At 43.7% G+C, this 22,538-nt stretch overlaps 2 protein-coding genes across 4 annotated transcripts in view; one reads left to right on the top strand and one right to left on the bottom strand.

Annotated features, from left to right (window-relative positions):
- Positions 1 to 22,538, bottom strand: part of TXNL4B (thioredoxin like 4B) — a 33,188-nt gene that overhangs the window by 8,602 nt on the left and 2,048 nt on the right. For 2 of the 3 annotated variants that reach the window (XM_021705721.1, XM_044911392.1), the window contains exons 2-4: positions 21,820 to 21,988; positions 20,321 to 20,472; positions 17,378 to 18,189 (exon numbers count right to left, since the gene is read on the bottom strand). In XM_021705721.1, the coding sequence (XP_021561396.1) occupies positions 18,024 to 18,189; positions 20,321 to 20,472; positions 21,820 to 21,951 (450 nt within the window). In that variant the 5' untranslated portion in view covers positions 21,952 to 21,988 and the 3' untranslated portion in view covers positions 17,378 to 18,023. Of the gene's footprint in view, positions 1 to 17,377; positions 18,190 to 20,320; positions 20,473 to 21,819; positions 21,989 to 22,538 lie in introns of those variants that run through there. The other variant, XM_021705720.2, reaches the window with a different exon arrangement.
- On the top strand, positions 10,134 to 14,642 carry LOC110594224 (haptoglobin). Its single transcript, XM_021705719.1, has 5 exons — positions 10,134 to 10,347; positions 11,472 to 11,554; positions 11,852 to 11,953; positions 12,648 to 12,722; positions 13,733 to 14,642. Exons 1-5 carry the CDS (start codon positions 10,343 to 10,345, stop codon positions 14,509 to 14,511), a joined length of 1,044 nt encoding a protein of 347 aa, XP_021561394.1. The 5' UTR covers positions 10,134 to 10,342; the 3' UTR covers positions 14,512 to 14,642.

Here is a 22,538-nt window from a genome sequence, read left to right as displayed (position 1 = left end):
GGATGTGAGTTCAGGATCTTCCTGTGCCACCATCTTGGATCCTCCCCTTTTTGCCCCCTCCAATTTAAAATCTTCCAATAAGAGAACCACAGGCCTATATGGCTTCATTGGAAAATTTCTCCAAACAATTAAGAAAAATAATATGAATCTTACACAAACTCTTTCCTGTAATAGAAAAATAGGGAACACTCCCTATCTTGCATTAAGAGATCAACATAAACTTAATATTAAATCCTGATAAGAATATTACAAGAAAGGAAAAATATAGACAGATATTTTTTTTTTTTAAAGATTTTATTTATTTATTTGAGACAGAGAGAATGAGAGACAGAGAGCATGAGGGGGGGAGGGTCAGAGGAAGAAGCAGACTCCCTGCTGAGCAGGGAGCCCGATGCGGGACTCGATCCCGGGACTCCAGGATCATGACCCGAGCCGAAGGCAGTCGCTTAACCAACTGAGCCACCCAGGCGCCCAAGACAGATATTTCTTATGAAGTCAGATGGAAAAATCCTAAAAAATAATCAACAGACCAAACCCAGCAGTATATATAAATTATCCTACATCATGAGAAATTGAAGTTTATTCTAGAAGCGTGAAGTTGGTTTAGCATTCAAAAATTGAGCAATGCAATTCACCACATTAACAAAATAGATAATCTTAATGAATAAAGAAAAAACATTTGACACCTCTTTATGTTTAAAAAAGCTCAATGAACTAGGAAGAGAAAGGAACTTCCTTAGGGGCACCTGGATGGCTCAGTTGGCTAAGTCTATCTTTGGCTCAGGTCATGATCTCAGGGTGGTCCTGGGATTGAGCCCCACATTGGGATCCCTGCTCAGTGGGGAGCCTGCTTCTCTCTCTCCCTCTGTCCTTCCTCCCCCTGCTCGTGCTCTCTCTCTCTTATAAATAAATAAATAAAATCTTTTAAAAAAAGGGAACTTCCTTAATCTGATAAAGAATATCTACAAAAACAAACAAAAAAACAACAAACAAAACAAAAAAGCCTACATAGCTAACACAATAGTGAAATTTTGAATGCTTTCCCCCTCCCTGAGTTTTGGAGTAGACAAGGATGCCTGCTCCCCACTTCTATTTAATATTGTAACAAAAATCATAGTGCAATAAGGTAAGAAAATGAAATAAAAGGTATAAAGATTAGAAAAGATGAGGTAAAAAAGCCATTATTTGCAGATGATATGACTGTGTACCTAAAAAATTTAGATTAATGAAACTATTAGATTTAATTAGTGTATCTACCAAGTTGCTAGATATAATATCAATATACAAAAATCAAGTGTACTTTTCTATATTCATTATAAACAATTAGCAAATTAAATGAAAATATCATTTATAATAGCCATACAAATTGAACATTTAGGAGTAAATCTAATGAAAGAGGTTCAAGAGATCTATCCTAAAATGTACAAGGCCCTGAAATTAAAGATAACTTGGGGCGCCTGGGTGGCTCAGTTGTTAAGCGTCTGCCTTCGGCTCAGGTCATGATCCCAGGGTCCTGGGATCGAGCCCCGCATCGGGCTCCCTGCTTGGTGGGCAGCCTGCTTCTCCCTCTCCCACTCCCCCTGCTTCTGTTCCCTCTCTCACTGTGTCTCTCTCTGTCAAAGATATAAATAAAATCTTTAAAAAAAAAAAAAGAAATTAAAGATAAATAAATGCGGGCATATACATGTTAATGGATTGGAAGACTCAATATTGTTAAGATATCAATTCTCCCCAAGTTGATCTAGAGATTTCATGTACTCTCAGTCAAAATCCCAGCAGGACATTCTGTGAAAATTGAAAGCTCATTTCAGAATTTATATGAAATGCAAAGGACCTAGAATATAGAATAGTCCATCAAGACAATCTTGAGGAAAAAGAATAAAGTTGGAACACTTATAATACTGGATAGCAAGATTTACTATAAAGTTCCTTATGAAGACAGAGTTGCATTGACTCAGAACAAGACAAATAGACTGATGGAACAGAATAAAGAATACAGAAAGAAACACATATGGTCACCTAATTTCTAACAGAGGTACCACTGCAATTTAGGGGCAAAGGATGATGCTTTATATGGAAAAAGATGAACTTGAACTTGAACACATCATATATGAACATTACTTCCACATGGATTCTAGATCTAAATGAGAAAGGTAAAACAATAAACTTCTAGAATAAAATTTGGGAGAATTTTTAGGCAAAAAATTCTTAATCAGGACACAAAAATTACTAACCATAAAATTTAAAAAAACTGAATAAGCTAGGACTTATTAAAAATAAGAACTTCTATACTTCTGTTCATTTAAAATACATGATTGGGCGCCTGGGTGGCTCAGTTGGTTAAGCGACTGCCTTTGGCTCAGGTCATGATCCTGGAGTCCCAGGATCGAGTCCCGCATCGGGCTCCCTGCTCGGCAGGGAGTCTGCTTCTCCCTCTGACCCTCCTCCCTCTCATGTTCTCTGTCTCTCATTCTCTCTGTCTCAAATAAATAAATAAAATCTTTAAAAAAATAAAATAAAATAAAATACATGATTAAGAGAGAAAAGATAAGCCATAGAATGGGAGAAGATGTTTACATCTATATAACAATAGACTAGTGTTCAGAAAAAAAAGAAAACACCAACTCCTGCAAATCAATAAGTAAAAGACATTTCATAAAGAGGTTATCTAAATGGACCAATAAGAATATACAAAATGCTCTGTATGTCATTAAATATCTGGGAAATGCAAATTAAAGCCATCATTATATTTTGCTGGATATACACCAGGCTAAAATTGAAATATATTGGCAAGGATATGGAGCAACTGGAACGTTGATATATTGCTGGTGGGAGTGTAGACTGGGGAGTTGTTTGGTAGCATCTATTAAAGCTTAACATTGCTTACCACATGGCACAGCAAGATATTTAAAGATTTATTTGAGAGAGAGAGAGTACCTGTGCAAGAGAGAGCTCAGGGGGAGGGAGGACAGAGGGAGAGAATCTCAAGCAGACTCCCCACTGAGTGGGAGCCCAATGTAGGGCTCAATCTCACAAACCTGAGATCGTGACCTGAGCCGAAATCAAGAGTCAGATGCCTAACCTACTGAGCCAGCCAGGCGTCCCAGCACAGCAAGATATTTATTCAAGAGAAATGAATGCATGTATCCATCAAAAGACATGTGCAAGAAAGTTCATGGCAGCTTTATTTATAATAGCCCCAATCTGAAATCAATTCAAACATCCATAAACAGGAGAATGAATAAATCAATCGTGGTTTATTCATACAATGGAATACTTCTTAGCAATAAAAAAGAAGCAAACTAATGGGACAATATGGTTGATTCTCACAGACATAATGATGGGCAGAAGAAACCAAAAACAAGTGACTACTATTTGATTCTATTTATACGCAGTTCAAGAACAGGCAAAACTATTCTACCATGACAGAAGTCAGAATAGTGGTTACTTTTTTTTTTTTTTTAAAGATTTTATTTTATTTATTTGACAGAGAGAGAGCACAAGCAGGGGGAGCTGCAGGCAGAGGGAGAGGGAGAAGCAGGCTCCCAAGGAGCAGAGAGCCCGATGCGGGACTCGATCCCAGGATCCTGGGATCATGACCTGAGCTGAAGGCAGACACTTAACCATCTGAGCCACCCAGGCGCCCAGTGGTTACTTTTTGAGGGTGGGGTGTTGACTGTAAGGAACCCAGTCATCTAGCGTGCTAGAAATATTCTATACCTTTTTTTATTTTTTGAGAGAGAGAGAGCGCCTGAGTGGGGGCGGAGGGGAGCAGAAGGAAAGGGAGAGAGAGAATCCCAAGCAGGCTCCACGCCCAGCACGGAGCCCGACACAGGGCTCGATCTCTCAACCCCAATATCATGACCTGATCCAAAATCAAGAGTTGGATGCTTAACTGCCTGAGCCATCCAGATGCCCCAGAAATATTTTATATCTTGATCTGAGTGTTGTCTCCATAGTTGTTATACGTATATATTCATTGAGCTGAACACCTAAGATTTGATGTTTGTAGTAAATGATGCTGGATCAATTGTCTATCCATATGGAATAAAATTAGCCTGGCTTCCTACCTCACTTCCCTGAATTTACAGAAGATATTTATAACAAGTTAGAATCATCTTAATGTCCCAAAAATGAGGGAATATTTAAAGTATACAGGAAGGGCGCCTAGGTGGCTCAGTTGATTAAACTCAGACTCTTGATTTCAGCTCATGTCATGATCTCAGGGTTGTGAGATCAAGCCCTGCATAGGGCTCTGTGCTCGGCATGAAGCCTGCTTAAGATTCTCTCTCTCCCTCTGCCCCTTATCCCCATGCTCTGTCTCTAAAAATAAATTAAAAATAAATAATAATAATAAAGTATATATGACAACCTAATAATAATAATAATAATAATACAGTATATATGACACATCCTTAAGTTAGAAATATGATGTGGCATTAAAAGTGTTTTTTTAAAGATTTTATTTATTTATTTGACAGAGAGAGACACAGCGAGAGAGGGAACACAAGCAGGGGCAGAGGGAGAGGGAGAAGCAGGCTTCCTGCAGAGCAGAGAGCCCGATGTGGGGCTCCATCCCAGGACCCCGGGATCATGACCTGAGCCGAAGGCAGACGCTCAACGACTGAGCCACCCAGGCGCCCCTAAAACTGTTTTTTTTTTTTTTAAGATTTTATTTATTTATTTGACAGAGAGAGACAGCGAGAGAGGGAACACAAGCAGGGGGAGTGGGAGAGGGAGAAGCAGGCTTCCCGCTGAGCAGGGAGCCCGATGCGGGGCTCGATCCCAGGACCCTGGGATCATGACCTGAGCCGAAGGCAGACGCTTAACGACTGAGCCACCCAGGTGCCCCTAAAAGTGTGTGTGTGTGGTTTTTTTTTTTTTTTAAGATTTTATTTATTTGAGAGAGAGAGAGAGCAAATGAGCAGAGGGAGGGAGAAGCAGGCTCCTCACTGAGCAGGGAGCCCAACGTGGTGCTCAATCCCAGGACCCTGGGATCATGACCTGAACCGAAGGCAGACACTTAACAACTGAGCCACCTAGGCACCCCCATTAAAAGTGTGTTAAAGTGTTTGCTACAACGTGGAAAACACCTATAACATTGGGTAAAAAAGGCAGACCACAAAAATTCTGTATAAAGAATTATCAAAACTATATAAAAATATGTACAGAGAAAAGTCTGGAGGGAAGTGACACCAAAGTGTTAGTAGTGGTTATTTGTTGTCGTGGGGTGGCAAAATAATGGGAAGACTTTTTTCTTATTTGTATTTTTCTGTAGCATGCAAAATTTCAAGACTTCAATAACGGCAGAACAAACTTTTAAAAAATATCTTTTTCTTTCCAAAATCAAAACTCTGCCCTTCACGTTTCTCTGTCAACTGCTGCCCTGCTTTATTAATCCTTCAAGCTTTTCTGCTTTCTGTTCTCATCACAAAATGTGTTCACTACTTCCTGTGGCTGGCTACACTGAGGCTTCTCAGCTGCCACCTCCTTATAGCATCCCACCCTAACTCCCAGGTAAGACAGAAGGCCTTTGGGCTGGATACTCTTTATTGTCAAGTTAATAAAGGATACCCAAGGAAGAGAGGCTGTGAAGTCTCCCTTGTTGCCCAACAAAAGGGGTAGGTGTAATAGATGTAATTTGCCTGTACCCATTCTGAGACACGCAAATGCAAATTTTCATGCACCTAGTGGGTAAGCATTTCCTCTACAGTGGTGGTGAGAAATGTTTTATTTCTAGAAGGGGCACTTGCAGCCCAAAGGGAAAACCTCCCCCTCCACTTCATAGGACCACTGAGCTGCAGAGTTGTTGCAGCCTGTACGCAGGGATGGGAGAAGTTAGGGCCACTCACAATGTAGATTCTCAGACTCTGCTCAGACTTATTGGAGCAAATCTCTAAAAGGAGGGACCTGGGTTTTGCCTCTTAATGTCTGTCAGGTGATTCCCCCCACCCCCTTCATTTTTTAAACATTATTTGATATATATATATATTTGATACATTGAAAATGATTTGATATATATAAATATATGTATTTTAATAAAGTATAATTATAAAATGTACATATATGAACCTATCACCCAGCCCAGAGCTGGATCATTAACAATAATTTATTTATATTTACCTATGTGATTATCTCTGATGCCTTCCTCTTGCCTCCCTATGAGAAGCAACATTTTACATTGTGTGTTTTCCATTCTACTAAAATATTAAAAAATATATAGTTTTTTTCGGGGTGCCTCGGTGGCTCAGTCGGTTAAGCGTCTGCCTTCGGCTCAGGTCATGATCCCAGGCTCCTGGGATCGAGCCCCACATCGGGCTCCCTGCTCCGCGGGAAGCCTGCTTCTCCCTCTCCCGCTCCCCCTGCTTGTGTTCCCTCTCTCGCTGTCTCTCTCTGTCAAATAAATAAATAAATAAATCTTTAAAAAAATACATAGTTTTTGTCTCCTTGGCATCTATGCCTGTAAAATATATTATTTAGTTTTGCTTGTTCTTTTTAATTTTTTTTCATGAATTTTTTATTGTGATAAAGTATATATAACATAAATTTTCTTTTTACCAATTCTAAAGTGTACAATTCAATGGCATTAATTACATTTGTAATGTTGTGTAACCATCACCACCATTGCCAATACTTTTTCATCATCCCAAACAGAAACTCTGTACCCATTAAGCAATAATACCCCATTCTCCCCTCCCCCAGCCCCTGGTAAACTCTCATCTACTTTGTGTCTATGAATTTGCCTCTCCTAAATATTTCACATAAGTGGAATCATACAATATTTTTGTGCCCGGTTTCTTTCAGTTAGCATAATATTTTCCAAGTTTATTCATTGTTCTAGCATGTGTCAGAACTTTTTATAGGTGAATAGTAGTCCATTGTATGTATATGCCACATTTTGTTTATTCATCTGTTGAAGGACACTTGGATTGTTTCTACCTTTCGGCTATTGTGAATAATGCTGCAATGAATATTCGTGTACAAGTATCTGTTAGAGTCTCTATTTTCTTTTCTTTTAAAGATTTTATTTATTTATTTGACAGAGAGAGAGAGAGAGAGAGCACGAGCAGGGAGAGGAAGGACAGAGGGAGAGGGAGAAGATCCCAGGACCCTGGGATCATGACCTGAGCCAAAGGCAGACGCTTAACGACTGAGCCACTCAGATGCCCCTAGAGTCCCTATTTTCAATTAGCTTGGTATATACCTAGAAGTGGAATTGCCGGGTCATATAAAAATTCTATGTTTAGCTTTTTGAAGAACTATTATACTGTCTTCTACAGAGGCTACACCATTTTACATTTCTTCCAGCAATGTATGGGATTTCCAACTTCTCCACATTCTTGCCAACACCTATTGTATATATATATAAATTTAATTCTAATTGTTTAAAGCAATCTCTATACCCAACGTGGGGCTCAAACACACAACCCTGAGATCAAGAGCCAGACGCTCTTCAGACTGAGCCAGCCAGTGCCCCATGTATATAATATATATATAATATATATGTAAATATATTTTTAGTTGTAGCCATCCTAGTAGGTGTGAGGTGGTATCCTGTGGTTTTTGATTTATATTTCCCTCCTGACATTTCCAGTGATGTTGAGCACCTTTTGGGCTTATTGGTCATTTGTATATCTTCTTTGGAAAAAATGTCTATTCAAATCATTTGCCTGTGTTTTAATTGGATTGTTTGTTGTTGTTGTTGCTGTAGTAGGAGTTCTTTATATATTCTGGATATTGTTATCAGAGATATGATTTATAGATATTTTCTCCCATTCACAGATTGTCTTTTTACTTTCTTGACATTGTCTTTTGATGCACAGAAGCTTTTACTTTTGATGGAGCCCAATTTATCTATTTTTCATTGTTGTTGTTTCTTGTGATTTTGGTTTATATAAAAGAATCCATTTCTAAGTATGTTTCATTTTGAGCTCTATAAAAGTGGCATCACTTTTTTTTTTTTTAAGATTTTATTTATTCATTTGGGAGAGACAGCGTGAGAGAGCACAAGCCAGGCAGAGATTCAGAGGGAAAGGGAGAAGCAGATTCCCCATTGAGCCAGGAGCCCGACTTGATCCCAGGACCCCGAGATCATGACCTAAGCTGCAGGCAGACACTTAACCGACTGAGCCACCCAGGCGCCCCAAAGTGGTATCATTCTTTTTAAAAATTTTATTATTTATTTATATTTTATTTATTTTTTAAAGATTTTATTTATTTATTGACAGAGAGAGACACAGCGAGACAGCAGAGGGGGAGAAGCAGGCCTCCCACAGAGCAGGGAGCCCGATGTGGGGCTCGATCCCAGGACCCTGGTATCATGACCTGAGCCAAAGGCAGACGCTTACTGACCGAGCCACCCAGGCGCCCCTATTTATTCATTTTTAAAAGATTTTATTTATTTATTTGACAGAGAGAGACGCAGCGAGAGAGGGAACACAAGCAGGGGGAGTGAGAGAGGGAGAAGCAGGCTTCCCGCTAAGCAGGGAGCCCGACGCGGGGCTCAATCCCAGGACCCTGGGATCATGATCTGAGCCGAAGGCAGACGCTTAATGACTGAGCCACTCAGGCGCCCCTTAATAACCATTCTTTACCCATATAACCAGTTTATTTTTTATTTTCAGGATAATATTCAATAAATTACATGAGATATTCAGCACTTCATTATAAAATAGACTTTGTGTGAGATGATTTTGCCCAACTGTAGGCTAATGTAATTGTTCTGAGCACATTTAAGGTAGGCCAGGGTAAACTATGATGTTTGGTAGGTTAGGTGTATTAAATGAATTTCTGACCTACAATATTTTCAACTTAAGCTGCTTTGTCAGGATGCAGCCCCATTATAAGCTGAGGAAGTTCTGTATTCCATTATACAAATACACCATATTATTTAGCCGTTCCCCTATTAAAAATTTTATTTGAGTGTAGTTGACACACAATGTTACATTAGTTTCAGGTGGACAACATAGTGATTCACCATCTCCATAGGTTCTGCTGTGCTCACCCCAAGTGTAGCTGCCATCTGTCCCCATATGACGCTAGTACCATATCCTTGACTCTATTCCCTATGCTGTGCCTTTTATTCCCATGACTTATTCTTTCCATACTAGAAGCTCTATCTCCTACTGCCTTTCACCCATTTTGCCCATCTCCCCCGCTCCCCCCACCTCAGCCATTTCCCTCTGGGAGCCATCAGCTTGTTCTCAGTATTTATAGGTCTGATTCTGCTTTTTGCTCGTCTGTAGCCAATCCCTTATTGATGGACATTTGTGCTATTTCCAGTTGTCTTGCTATTACATCAGTGCCACCATGAATACCCCAAAGTGATTCTTTTGTACATTCTAACCTAAGAATCACTGACCTTTTGTTTAATGAACAGAGCAATATTTTATTGAGTTGCTATTAAATATCAACTGAATAATACTTGAGATATAGAGGTGGAGACATTCGACTGAAGTGTATTGATTTTTCCCAACTGCTATTTGGATTAATTACTGGACTACATTTGGGGCACCCGGGTGGTGCAGTTGGTTGAGCGCCTGACCCATGGTTTCGGTTCAGGTCGTGACCTCAGGGTTCTGAGATAGAGCCCCATGATGGGCTCTGCAATCAGCAAGAAGTTTGCTTGAGACTCTCTTCCTCTGCCCCTCCCCCCTCAAATAAATAAATAAATCTTAAAAAAATAATTACAGGACTATAATACCATGAGAACCACTGTCGTGGAGTATGGTCTGCATCAGCCTACACTATAGCTTTAACCATTTTGTGTGATTTCTTGCCAAGAGCTATCAAAGAAGACACAATAAATACATTTTACTGATTTCAGGTTGGAGAACTTTTAAGCAATAGGGCGATGTCAACACTGGGGGGGGGGGAAATGACTGTGAAAAGGAAATGCTTTCTTTAGAGCCCTGTCTCAGCCAGGTTGCAGCAGCGTCTATAAGTGGGTTTAAAATAACGCACACAGGGATTTTTCAGCACTGAAAACGCTCCAAAACAAAGAGACACAGATTGACACTTCCTCCCCCAGTCCTGCACACAGTGGCTGATTTCGGGAAACCCTTTGGCAGCCACATGGGGTCATAGTGTGGCCAGGCTTCTTTGGGGTTTGTAGAGAAACACGAGGGGAAACTCAAGTGTGAAGCAAGAGCTCAACTCTTAACAGGGATGTTGTTTGTGGCTCTGTTACTGGAAAATGCGACGACCTTATTAACAAGGTCAAAGTTGTGTAGACACAGGAATTACAAAATTGAGGAGGGGGTGGAGTGAGATACTGGGGACATAAAAGCATCAGCAGGAGGCCCCCACAGTACTTCTCTTCCAGAGGCAGGACAAACCGAAGATGAGGTGAGCCCGCAGCTCTGCTGCTTCTCCCCCTTTCCCTAGCTTACTTCAACCTTCTCTGTGTACATCCTTTACCCCTGGGACAGCCCAGTTATGGGAGAAACCAAAGGAGAGATGCAAAACAAACCCAAAGAGATAGGGCAGATGAGTTAAATCATAGCGAATTAAGAGATTTCGTGTGTTAAATCTTCTGCTTTTCTGCATCCGTGAGAATGTGACTTACTCTACGGGATGGCTCTTTCCTCGGGGTTACAGTTTTCATCTTTGCGGGGGATGCCTGCCAGTGGCCCCCATGGTAGGCTTTCTGGCAATTTAAATATGTTCATTAGCAGATGTTTTCATTTTTAAAAAATGTATAGGACCAATAGTAACTAACACATGTAAATGACCCAATGAAGGCACTGAGATTTTATCAAAATAAAAAAAATTTTTTTGAAATGTTTAAATCTCAAGACTACAAACTTGGCATAGCCAAGCAAGCTCTGTAGAGCTGGCCTCGGTCAGCAAGACGGGGAAGTGGTGAGTGGGCCTGGCCACTGATGCCCGAGTCCACAGTCAGACTTTCAGGAAGCCGGTTTATCTGCCTGGGAACCTTTTTTGGCATTTTGGGGTTTCCTGAAGACAAATAAAAAAAATAGTAGGAAAACCATGTATGTGTTTTAAATTTTGTATACTTAAAACATCTTATCATGGAAAAATTTAAAAAGTAGAGAATAGCCTAGGAAACCCCTGTTTTCCATCTTCAGGTCATCCACATTTTATTAGCAGCACCCTGTAGCCCAGGACCTTAGGGGTGCCTGAGGGAGGCTTTTTGCAGGGGAGCTCACATATTATTGGCAATTTAATGTTTCCTAAACGGTGCCAGAAACTGAGGCCCACAGATCTATGTGCCTTCCTATCTCAGTGGTTCCTCTCGGAAGCCCATGTAGAATTCCGAGCGGCGCAGAGCACGCGGGAACCCGGCTGTACTGGGAAGCTGCCCCACCGAGTGGGTGTGTGGATGATGGTGGCAGGCCCCTTCTTGGTGTCAGCACTTCCTGGCGGCCTGACAGGAGGGGTGTGGGTGCGCATGTGCGCGCGTGAGGCGGGGAGACCAGTCGTGCAGCCCTTCTTGTCTTCTCTCGCAGAGCCCTGGGAGCTGTCATTGCCCTCCTGCTTTGCGGGCAGCTTTTCGCAGTGGGCACTGACAGTGAGGCCACAGATCATGCAGGTAGGTGTCTGGGTTTGTGTGGGAGTCTCATGTCCCAGCACTGCTGTGCCTCCTTTTGACCCTATCAGATCTGCACCCTCTCTTTGGGAAGAGCCAGTTCCTCCTTCTCGTCCTAATCTCTGGTGTTTCAGTCCAGTGAAGCACACTGGGGAGCCAGCCAGGATAGAGGGGGGATGGCCTTCCCTTTGGCTTCCATTTGAGGTGGAGGGTGGCTGATGTGCACAGCAGCTTTTTCTCAACGTCTCTGGCATCAGTCTCCGAGTATCAACCTCCTCCTCCTCTGATTTTTCTTTGCAGAGGTCAGTGTCCCAAAGCCCCCAGAGATTGAAAATGGCTACGTGGAGCACTTGGTTCGTTACCAGTGTAAGCCCTTCTACAGACTGCGCACTGAAGGAGACGGTAAGACCTGGACAAGTGTCCCTGCACACAGCAACCCCCCCCCCCCCGCCCCTGGGTCTTTCCATGATGACCGGGGCCAAGGGTGAGGAGCCAGAAAACTGACATGTTCTCCTTGGAACCAGAAGAGGTAGATTCTAATAAGGGTTTTGTCACCAGTAACTGTGGCCTTTTGGGCAAATTATCTTAGCCTCAAGTTTGCCCCTTTACTAAGGGGAGGTAATGCCATGTAGCCTATTCATCCCAAAGGAGATGTGGTAAAAGAACCAAGGGTGGCACCAGTGATGACGACAGGTGGCCCTGACCTAGTATCGTGCTCCCTGCGCTAAGTGCTTCACATGTATTTGCTGAGTTCTCACGACAGCCCCCTGAAGAGATCTTATTATTATTCTCATTGTGCTGATGAGAAAGCGGAGGCACAGAGAGGTTGAGTAACTTGCTCAAGTTCAGGTGGCCGGTAAGAGGGAGAGTCAGAATTTGAACCCCAATTCCTATACTGTACTGCGTCGCCACCACCACACATCTGTCCTGCGGGGCTTCACCGGCGCCCCAGCACTTGGCTTCCAGCGCAATGCTCCTCCCTTCCTCCTCTCCCCTGCCCCTTCCTTCTTCTTTAATCATCTTTAAACACCTTCCCTCCTCATGCTAGGTCCAGACTCAATTTCTCTTCTGACTCATTTCTTTCCTTTTGTTTCAGGACTGTACACCTTGAACAGTGAGAAGCACTGGACAAACAAGGTCACTGGAGAGAAGCTGCCTGAATGTGAAGCAGGTAGGAAGCCAGGGGTCTTGGGAAGCAGACCAAGGGGAGGTGTTGATTGAGAGTGTCCTGCATGGGCAGGCATCTGGATCAAAACGTCCCAGAGGCATATCCTTCCTGACTGGTTTCCTCTGAGCATATGGGAGCCAAGACAGGGGACGAGGGAGAGCCACAAAGGGTCAGGCTGGTAAGTGAACTTTTAGGTGAGGACACTCCCAGTAAAGTTCACTAAGGATCTTGCTCATTTAGACCTTCAGGATATTGGCTGAATCCACGGTCTACACTGCCCTCTAGGGTCAGGAGGCCCTATATGTACACACAGGCTGCCCAGGGAGCCCAGGATCAAGTGTAAAGCAAGCTCCAGGAAGAACGAGTTGTGGGAGGACAGAACAAAACCAAATCCATGGAAGTGTGACGCAGGCTGGAGAGGGGTTAGGACTTCTGTTTCTTGTTATTAGGAAGAGATGTTGCTCTTTCCATGTCCCTCCTGGGACCAGAGGATTTTGCCTGCCCTCTTCTGCCAACAGCAGTGCAGAACTACTAACCTGCCTTGTATTAACTGCAATATCTAAAATCTGAGTTCTGGCCAATGCTGCAACAGATTACTCTTTATTCAGAGGATGAATTATTATAGCTTCTCATCCTCACAATGAATTTCAGGGAGTTGTGGATGTGGCTTTTTGTGATAAATTATTTAAATATAAATATACATACAGTTCCTCAGCCAGGGTTTGAAAATCTCAGCAATACTTCTTTTGTGTGTGCGTGCGTGCGTGTGAGTTAGAAAAGCAGGAACTAGAACTGTGTCTTAGTGATGTACACAACTTTATAAAAAAGAACCATTTTAAACTGTAAACAATGGAAATGAGAGGAGCAGGTGGTAAAGGCAAGGCATGTCAATATTTCTAGCTGTGCAGAAATTAACACGACAGTTTAGACAGCAGCAACCACCACCGCTGTCCCCCTTTCCCACACCGGGAGACTCACATTCCTGCTCATGACTTTCTTGCTCTCCTTGACAGTATGCGGGAAGCCCAAGAACCCGGTGGATCAGGTGCAGCGCATCGTGGGTGGATCCGTGGATGCCAAAGGCAGCTTTCCCTGGCAGGCCAAGATGGTCTCCAACCATAACCTCACCTCGGGGGCCACCCTGATCAACGAACAATGGCTGTTGACCACAGCTAAAAATCTCTTCCTGGGCCACACGGATGATGCAAAAGCAAAGGACATTGCCCCTACTTTAACACTCTATGTGGGGAAAAATCAGCTTGTGGAGATTGAAAAGGTGGTTCTCCACCCTGACTACTCCAATGTTGATATCGGGCTCATCAAACTCAAGCAGAAGGTGCCCATTGATGAGAGGGTAATGCCCATCTGTCTACCTTCCAAAGATTACGCAGAAGTGGGGCGTATGGGCTATGTGTCTGGCTGGGGGCGGAATTCCAACTTTAATTATACTGAGCTCCTCAAGTATGTCATGCTGCCGGTGGCTGATCAGGACAAATGTGTACAGCACTACGAAGGCAGCACAGTGCCCGAGAAGAAGTCACCCAAGAGCCCCGTGGGGGTGCAGCCCATACTGAACGAGCACACCTTCTGCGCCGGCTTGTCCAAGTTTCAGGAAGACACCTGCTACGGTGATGCTGGCAGTGCCTTTGCTGTTCACGACCAGGACGAGGACACGTGGTACGCGGCCGGAATCCTGAGCTTTGACAAGAGCTGTACTGTGGCCGAGTACGGCGTCTATGTGAAGGTGCCCTCTGTTCTGGCCTGGGTTCAGGAAACCATGGCGGGTAGCTAATGCCGGCCGGCTGGCAGTGCTTGCCCGAGGGCCAGAACTCACTCTGGAAGAGGGGAAAGCAGATGGCAGTGGAGGGGAGAAAGCACGGTGTGAAGCGGTGCTGAGCCAATAAAGAGCTTTCTTTTGAGTCACTTCTGTGCTGTTTTTATTCTCTCATTTATGGTACAGCAACAGCTAAGTAGTACAGTGGTCTATACTGGGAGTGTGGCAGAAACCAGCCCAAGCCAACTAGAAACCCCTAAGGCGACACAGAACTGTCCCATGCTGGGGTCACCCTCAGCGAAAGACCCTCAGAGACAAGGAAACAGACTTGGAGAAGGCAAGTGATTTGCTTAAGGCTACACAGCGGGTAAGCAGTGCGGCTGAACTCACCGCGAACCCAGGCCGGTCTGAATAGGAAGCTCGGCTCTCTGCCCCGCACGCTCTTGCTTCTGGGCACTGAGCGAGGGGAGCGTGTGGGCTGATGAGGAAGAGGCCAGCTCAACGTGGGACGACGATGAGGGTTCTGCCGCAGGCAGAATCTTACTATTTGTGCTCCCACACAGCGGCACTTCAGAAAACAAAGTAAGATGGGGGAAAGGCAGCAGTTATGGACTTGCTGGGTCCAGATCGCAGCATGGCCGTCTGTCTGCCAAAAGCCTTCAGTTCCCGCTTTCCTTCCCGAGCGGCTCGAACCGGATTATCTCTAACGTCCCTCCCAACATTCTGGAACTCGGTAAAGAGTTACAGGTCTCTTGCTCAATAGGGTAGGCTTTCCCCGGATGGAAGAAACCTATCCTTTACCAGGAGCCAAGTGCAAGCCACCTGAGTCTTCCCTTTCACAAAGACAGGCTTTTGCTATTAAGGGTCTCCCAGAAGAACAGTTTCAGAACCCTTGTAAGCAGGAGGCTCTTCTAACTTCTTCCACTCTTTCCAGCTAGTTAAGCCTTCAGTACACTGACCTTTCATCAAGACACCTCTTGTCACATGAAGATAGGGCCTCTCCTTCTCACTGCTGTAAAATGCCCCTTGATATCAGTGTTCTCATACCAGGGCCTGCCCTGCACTGTGGAGCTGTCCTCAAACACATGCTCCAGAGCCATCAATACTTTTCAACCCCTTAGAGCTGGTGGACCAGTGGAGCTCTTACACCTCTATTCTAAAACCTGTGAAAGAGAGAAGAGCCAGAAACGGACATTTGCTACACACACATAAACAAAATGCCTCTCAGAATAGAGTTACGTCTTTTTCTTCTGGTACTACTTCAGCACTAGGTTTTCTTGAAGAAAAAAACCACTCTTTTCTTGAAAAATTATCTGCTTGCATTAAGTGGCTTCTGGCCATTGTTCAGGACGAAAATACTAAGGAGAAGCCTTTGGCATTTTCTCAATTCACTTATCTTCTCTGGCTTCCTCCCCAGCAGCACCTCCTGCCCTCCTGGGCTAGCCCTCAGGTTTCAGTGACCCTGAACTCCGCGTAGCTCTCTGCACACGTTCTGCTGCCTCCAGCATTGGGCCTTCTTCCTCCTGGCGCCCTCTCCTGGGAAATGACTCCTCCCTTCCACACAAGCACCTCCTGCCCCCCCTGGAGGTGCAGGCCTTGTCTCCTGTGAGAAGCCTCTTCCCGCTCAGGAGTCATCTGTATTTATGGAGCACCGGGAACAGGGCAGGGCATCCAGTATGAACTCATCAAGACTTGCGGAATGGAAAGCAACTAAGGTAGGAACAAGAACACAAATCGGGACTTCAGAGAAACATTCCCTGAAGACCTCGGGAGGAGAGGAGACAGGAGAATTTTATGCATGCAAGTTCTGAGTTTTTGCTGATATCTGCGCACTTACCCCACGTCAATACCGTGTGACTCAGGCTCTGACAGAAAGTCCAACGAACAGTGAGAGGCAATGAAGATGTTTTATTCTTTCACAGGGGTCTGGAAGGAGGCAGGTCTAGAGTTCACGCAGAGGCTCAAAACATCATCAGGGACCCAGGGTCTTTTTATTGTTCTTCTCTGCACGTTCACTTTTCATCCCAGGGCTGGTCCTCATGGTCCTAGGATGGCTGCTGCAGTCCCATGGATCAGGATAACCAGAGCAGGAAGAGGGGGAGAGAACGCAGAGGTGGTGGCGGCTCTCTCCTTTCATCAGCTAAGGACACAAAAGCCCCCAGCAGCCTTTCTCCTGTGCCCCATCAGTGGTGACCTCTTCCTACAGATGAGGCTCGGAAAGGATGCAGCTGGTAAAGGGGGGACACACTTGCAGCGACAGTGCTGGCCTGCACAGAACTGGGCTTCTGCTGGCCATGAGCTGTTGAGCAGGTCGATGCTGCCTGGCCCACGGCCCTCCGGCTCTGTATCTCCTCCTTGTTCTGGAAAGTCAGGATCCAGAGGTTTTGAGAGAAGCAGTGACTTGCCCAAGTGGAGGCAGGTTATGCCGGGGATGCCGCAAGAGCGAGAATTCTTCATAAAGTTATTAAAACAGGCAAATACCATAAAGACGTTATTTCTAACAATTCTGACAACTCTTTCCAGTCCTGAGTGCTTGGAGTGAAATTCTCTGCCTCAGAGAGAGGCAGAACTCTGACTTCTGGGAGAAACCTGCTCCTACTGACTACAGGTAGTTAATTTTTTGTTTAACTCAAATTGGGTGCTGGATGGTAAAGGTTCAAGGTCTCATTTCTTGGGCTATTTCATAACATACAAACTAGTAAAATGAGCAAACCGAGATACTGTTTTATTATTACTATTTTTTTAAGATTTTATTTATTTGACAGAGAGAGAGATAGTGAGAGCAGGAACACAAACAGGGTGAACGGGAGAGGGAGAAGCAGGCTTCCCACCAAGCAGGGAGCCCGATGCTGGGCTTGATCCCAGGACCCTGGGATCATGACCTGAGCCAAAGGCAGACGCTTAACCGATTGAGCCACCCAGGCGCCCCCCGAGATACTGTTTTAAAAGTCTCAGCCAGAAAGTTTCCAAAATAAAACAAATTTGCCCACTCTCAGTAGAGAATCATTTATCCAAGAGAAACAGGGATAACGGGACTGGAGATGGGAGAGCACGCGATAAATATCTGCACGGAGGAATAGGCGAGGGGGAGCGTGCGCGCGTTGTGTATGTGTGTACATCTAGTGTATAAAAGCAGTGTTTCTGTTCTTGTGGGAACAGATTTTCTATTTTACTTGGGTATCAAGTATACACAGTTAAATTAAACTGTACTAGGCAACGTTTAGAAGGGTTCTGTATCATCTTAAGGAATAAGGAGAAGCACAATATAGATTTAAAAAATCACGCTGGGAAAACGGACCACGGTTGTCTTGACTTCTCTGAGGTTTGCAGGGAGCAGACATTTCAGCATCCACCCCTGCTAATCATGGTACCAGCGTGGCCTTCTACTTGGGGGCAGGGTATTTCCTGTCAGACGTCTTCTCTGCTGGGACGCTGAGCACCTTTTTGAAGGGCTCCAGGAAGAGAGCATAGCTGGGCTCAGGTACTGCTTCAAGATGTGCCTTTGTCTTCAACTTTCAGTAGTAAATGTGCTAAATGTCTTGATAGAGGAGGTCATATTTGGGAATATTCTTGGGATCAATAGGACTTTGGACAATAAGTTTTCCCCTCATCGCTCCTCGATAAATTACTTCAATCAGATCTATGAAGTCCTGCTTAGTTTTGAAACTTCCCACAAACTTAGTGTGATCTGGAGACCTAGAGAGCACAGAAGAAAAACAACCTTGCTCAGAACTTTGGGCGATGACTCGCTGCAGACCTTCAGGAACAACAAAATGAATCGCAGCTCTGTAACTTTCTTCTCGTTGGGGAGACTTAAGACATGAAGCCTGACATTGATTTCTCTGGTTGCAATTACTGGGCCCATCTGATAAAGGACTAAAGCCAGTGCCGTCGGCCACTGGGATGGCATGTGAGCCCCATCATGCGAAGGGCCCCCGCTTCAAAATCTATTTTCATCACTTCTTAGCTCCGTATCCAGTAGAACTGCCTGGACGCTGGCGTGGGCATAGTCTGCTGCTGCTGCTGTCGGCTACACTGTGTAAAGCCCATTAACTGGTCATTGTCTCTGAGTTCCCCTCACTTATACTTTTGAGTGGTGGGTATGAAATCTTTGTTTTTATTTTTTTACTATTTCAAACTTCAAGTCTGTTAATTGTAGAAATTTTTTAGAAAAAAAAAATTACCAGTGAGGCCAGAGGCTGCATGTCGGTACATGTCCTTCCAATCTGCATGCGCACGCGTGTATGTATGTGTATGCAGATGCATTTCTTTTTTCAAAATCATGGCAATTATATCATGCAAACTATTTTGTAATGTGCTTTTCCAACCCACATATAACCTATTTCTTTCAAAGTTATTAAACTTGCATCCACAACGTTATATGAAATTGATATCTAGTATCCCTCTATGGACATCTATGTTCTTTCTATGTATTTTGCTTTCTAAATAATGGTGGGATGAATATTCATGCAGCTAATTTTGCCCACTTTCAGGATTATTTTTCCTTCAGAGAAATTCCTGGAAATGCAATTGGTGGGTTAAAAATTTTACTTTTTTTTGGGCGCCTGGGTGGCTCAGTCGTTAAGCGTCTGCCTTTGGCTCAGGTCATGATCCCAGGGTCCTGGGATCGAGTCCCACATCGGGCTCCCTGCTTGGCAGGAAGCCTGCTTCTCCCTCTCCCACTCCCCCTGCTTGTGTTCCTGCTCTCGCTCTCTCTCTGTCAAATAAATAAATAAAAATCTTTAAAAAAAAATTTTTTTTTTTACTTTTTTTTGAGAGAGAGAGAGAGAGAGTGCACAAGTCGGGGGTGGGTGGGGAGGAGGTGGGAGGGAAAGGGTCTTAAGCAGACTCTGTGCTGAGCCTGGAGCCTAACACAGGACTCGATCCCGCGATGTCGAGATCATCAACTGAGCCAAAATCAAGAGCTGGATGCTCAACTGACTGAGCCACCCAGGTGCCCCCAAAATTTTACAGACTTTTAAGATGGTAAATAGTGTCATAAATCACCCTTGAAAAAGATTGCACCAAAATAATACTTACATCAACTGTATCCTAGGCGAATAAATAGCTTTAAAATACTTAAAACAGGCAATATTAAACCACTTTCAGAAAGATTATGACAAAACAGGTACAGAGATCTCCCATCCAAGTACTAACCAGGCCCGACCCTGCTTAGCTTCCGAGATCAGACGAGATCGGGCGCGTTCAGGGTGGTATGGCCGTAGACAAGGTACAGAGATCTAGACAAGCAGACACCTCACCCACAGTAAGAAATGATAACTAGGGCACACCGAAAATACATGTTAAGTGTTAGGATGCTGACTGGATGCAGTGGAGGGTGTTAAAGATTTCACGGTGCTTATTCTTGACAGAGTTGGTTGAAGAATGTCTTCAAAACCTTCTGAGTGGCAGAAGAGAGGACAGTTGGCCAGAGAGAAGCATGTCTTAGTTTGCTAGAACACTTCTTTTCAAATGCAGCCAACCAGTCCCAGAAGTTTAAGTACACTGACATGTTTTGTTTTAAATGAAATTCCTGGGAAACTTTTAAAAAAGCTGTTCTGTATTTTCTACACTGAAAGATGGTTAGTACTTCCCAAATTGTACAAATCTTTCATGCTCCAGTAGGAGGTTAAAATCTGCCAATCGCACTGGAAATTCTCTCTTTTTGCACCCAAGTTTCACATAACAAATGAGTGCATCAGCTGAACAAAGAGCAGCAACATTAGGCTCACAAAGCCACCAGCACAGGCAGGTAGGCGAGTTACTCCAATTACTTGGGGAAAAGAAACTCCCACCGCTATAGTAACGTCAAGTCAATCAAACTTACCCGTAATCCACTTTCATATGCTGCCCATTGAAGAAAAACACAGTAGATGGAATATAACTGATGTCAAAATAGTGCGTGTAAACGGGAGTTCGGTCCACATCTACCAGATATATGGCAGCCATTTTACTCAGGCCAGAAGAGGTCTTAGAAAGCTGCAAACAGAGAGTGACAGGTAGGTCACAATACGAGAGGCAGCTAAGGTTTCTCCTGTGAAACTTTTTACTGGGATATTCTGTTTGAAAGAAATTCCTGGGGCGAGAATCTCTCCTGAGTTCCACATTAGACACAGTATAACCTTATCATTCAGAGTCTGAGTCTCTGTTGGTAGACTTGTGGGAGGGCCCTGGGAAAATTGTGTGAATACATTTTTAAAAATACATTTAAAAAAAAAATCTGGTTTTGGTAGTAAAGTTTTATGAAACTTTTTGTGGATTTATAAAATCCATGTTCACTTAAACAAAAACAACTCAGAAGTATGTACTGTGCACTGAAATTCCCCCAAATCTCTTTCCTTCCAATTCCCCCATGAATGATAATTATAATAAAAATAGTGAAGACTTGCATGGCAGTTATTATGTGCTAAGTGTCCTAAGTGCTTTACACTTGTTAACTCATTTAATCCTTAAAACATTCCTATGAGGTTATTATAGTCCCCATTTCTTAGATGAAGAAACTGAGGTAATCTGCCTCCAGTCACATAGCCAGTAAACAATACAGCTGGGACTTGAACTCAGGCAGCCTGGCTCCATGATATTCCCTCTCCTCTACGGCTGAGAGTATAATCCTCTGACCCTTTCCCCCCTCAGGTTAACATATCACACGCTCATTTTTAATCACAGTAATAAAGATTCTTATACAGGATCCACATCATGGGTAGCAGCAAAAGAGATGCTGAGAAGAGGTCTCCGTTCTGGGGTAAGTCTCTCTCCATAATAAAAAGAGACAGGAATAAACCCATTCTGTCTCATACTCCCCTCCCTACTCATCAGAGTATGAAGATGTGTTATGAAATCAGAGATTATCATCAGGCACACACTGGAGGCAACACACAAGAAAAGCTTATCTGCAGGCAGAGAAATGGAAGTTCAAACCCCAGCTCTGCAGGTTAGTGGTTTTGTCCTGTGGGCCGTCACCCGACCTCCCTGGCTGCCGATCATCTCCCCGCATGGGAAGAGTAATTGTCCTACTGTCACGAGCACCAAGTAAAATAATGTTCACAGATGCTTGTTCATGGTGTTTCTGGTCCTCCACGGCCTTGTTGGTGAAACTGAACTTGGATGGCTGCTGGTGGGCAAGGACATCTAGGACAGATTCAGCACAATCAGAGACTTGGGGGCCCAGCTCAGGGCAGGCACATGACCAGCTCCTGGTGAAAGTGTGCCAACAAATGAAAAACTGTGTCTCTGGGCCTGACTGCTCCCTTCCAAGCACTCTGTAGATACTGAAGAGAGAATATATAGATTTTTAATAAAAGCCATTTATTTAAAAAATTCACTTACTATATCATCTAGCTGCAGACAGACAGGATCCTCGTCTCTCCCAAACCTGAGGACCAACACCTTCTCTGCAGTACTTTTTATTGCTTGGTCTACTTCTTTTTTGCTAGTTAGCTTGGGCAACAGGAAGCTCATCTTGAAATCATCCAAATAGTAATCCTCACTGTCAGTTCTGAAATACAGTTGCAATATTTAAAGACAAAGTAAGTGCATGTGTCCTAATTAAAAAAAAACAACTTAATTTTTGGAGTAGGTAATATACATACATTTTATTCCCAGAGGAAAAAATGGTTTCATACAACAAAGTATCAAAGTAAAAAGAAAACACTAAAGGCACAAGCTGGTGGCAAGTCCACCAGCTTAAAAACAAACAATATAGAAATGTACACTGTGAAAAATCTCCCTCCCTTTGTCTGCCCTCAACTGGCCCCATTTGCACTAGCCTATTTCTCCCCACACACCATGTAGCTACTTTCATTAGCTTCTCACATTATCTTCCAGTTTAGTTACGCATTTACAGGAAGATACAATATGCATTCCTATGTTTTTTCCCTCTTTTGCCCCAAAGATAGCCTATTCTATCTGCCAGTGTGCCAGCAGGAAAAAGATAACATTCTCAAATATGAAGAGATTATACGAAGACAATAGGGTGCACTGCTGTACTTCAGCTAGTAAGAGCAGGGTGCTGTTCCTACCCCTAGGCCTGAAGGGGCCATGGGAGG

The sequence above is a fragment of the Neomonachus schauinslandi genome, chromosome 16 (assembly GCF_002201575.2).
Source record: "Neomonachus schauinslandi chromosome 16, ASM220157v2, whole genome shotgun sequence".
In the NCBI taxonomy this organism is placed as follows: domain Eukaryota; kingdom Metazoa; phylum Chordata; class Mammalia; order Carnivora; family Phocidae; genus Neomonachus; species Neomonachus schauinslandi.
Note: the sequence above shows the minus strand (reverse complement) of the source record. Positions and strands in the feature narration are given on the sequence as shown.

What these genes read in the sequence shown, in the direction of transcription:
- LOC110594224 (XM_021705719.1), top strand. An exon ending in TGAGGCCACAGATCATGCAG is followed by an intron (nt 11,555 to 11,851) that starts GTAGGTGTCTGG and finishes TTTTCTTTGCAG; the next exon opens with AGGTCAGTGTCCCAAAGCCC. An exon ending in ACTGCGCACTGAAGGAGACG is followed by an intron (nt 11,954 to 12,647) that starts GTAAGACCTGGA and finishes CTTTTGTTTCAG; the next exon opens with GACTGTACACCTTGAACAGT.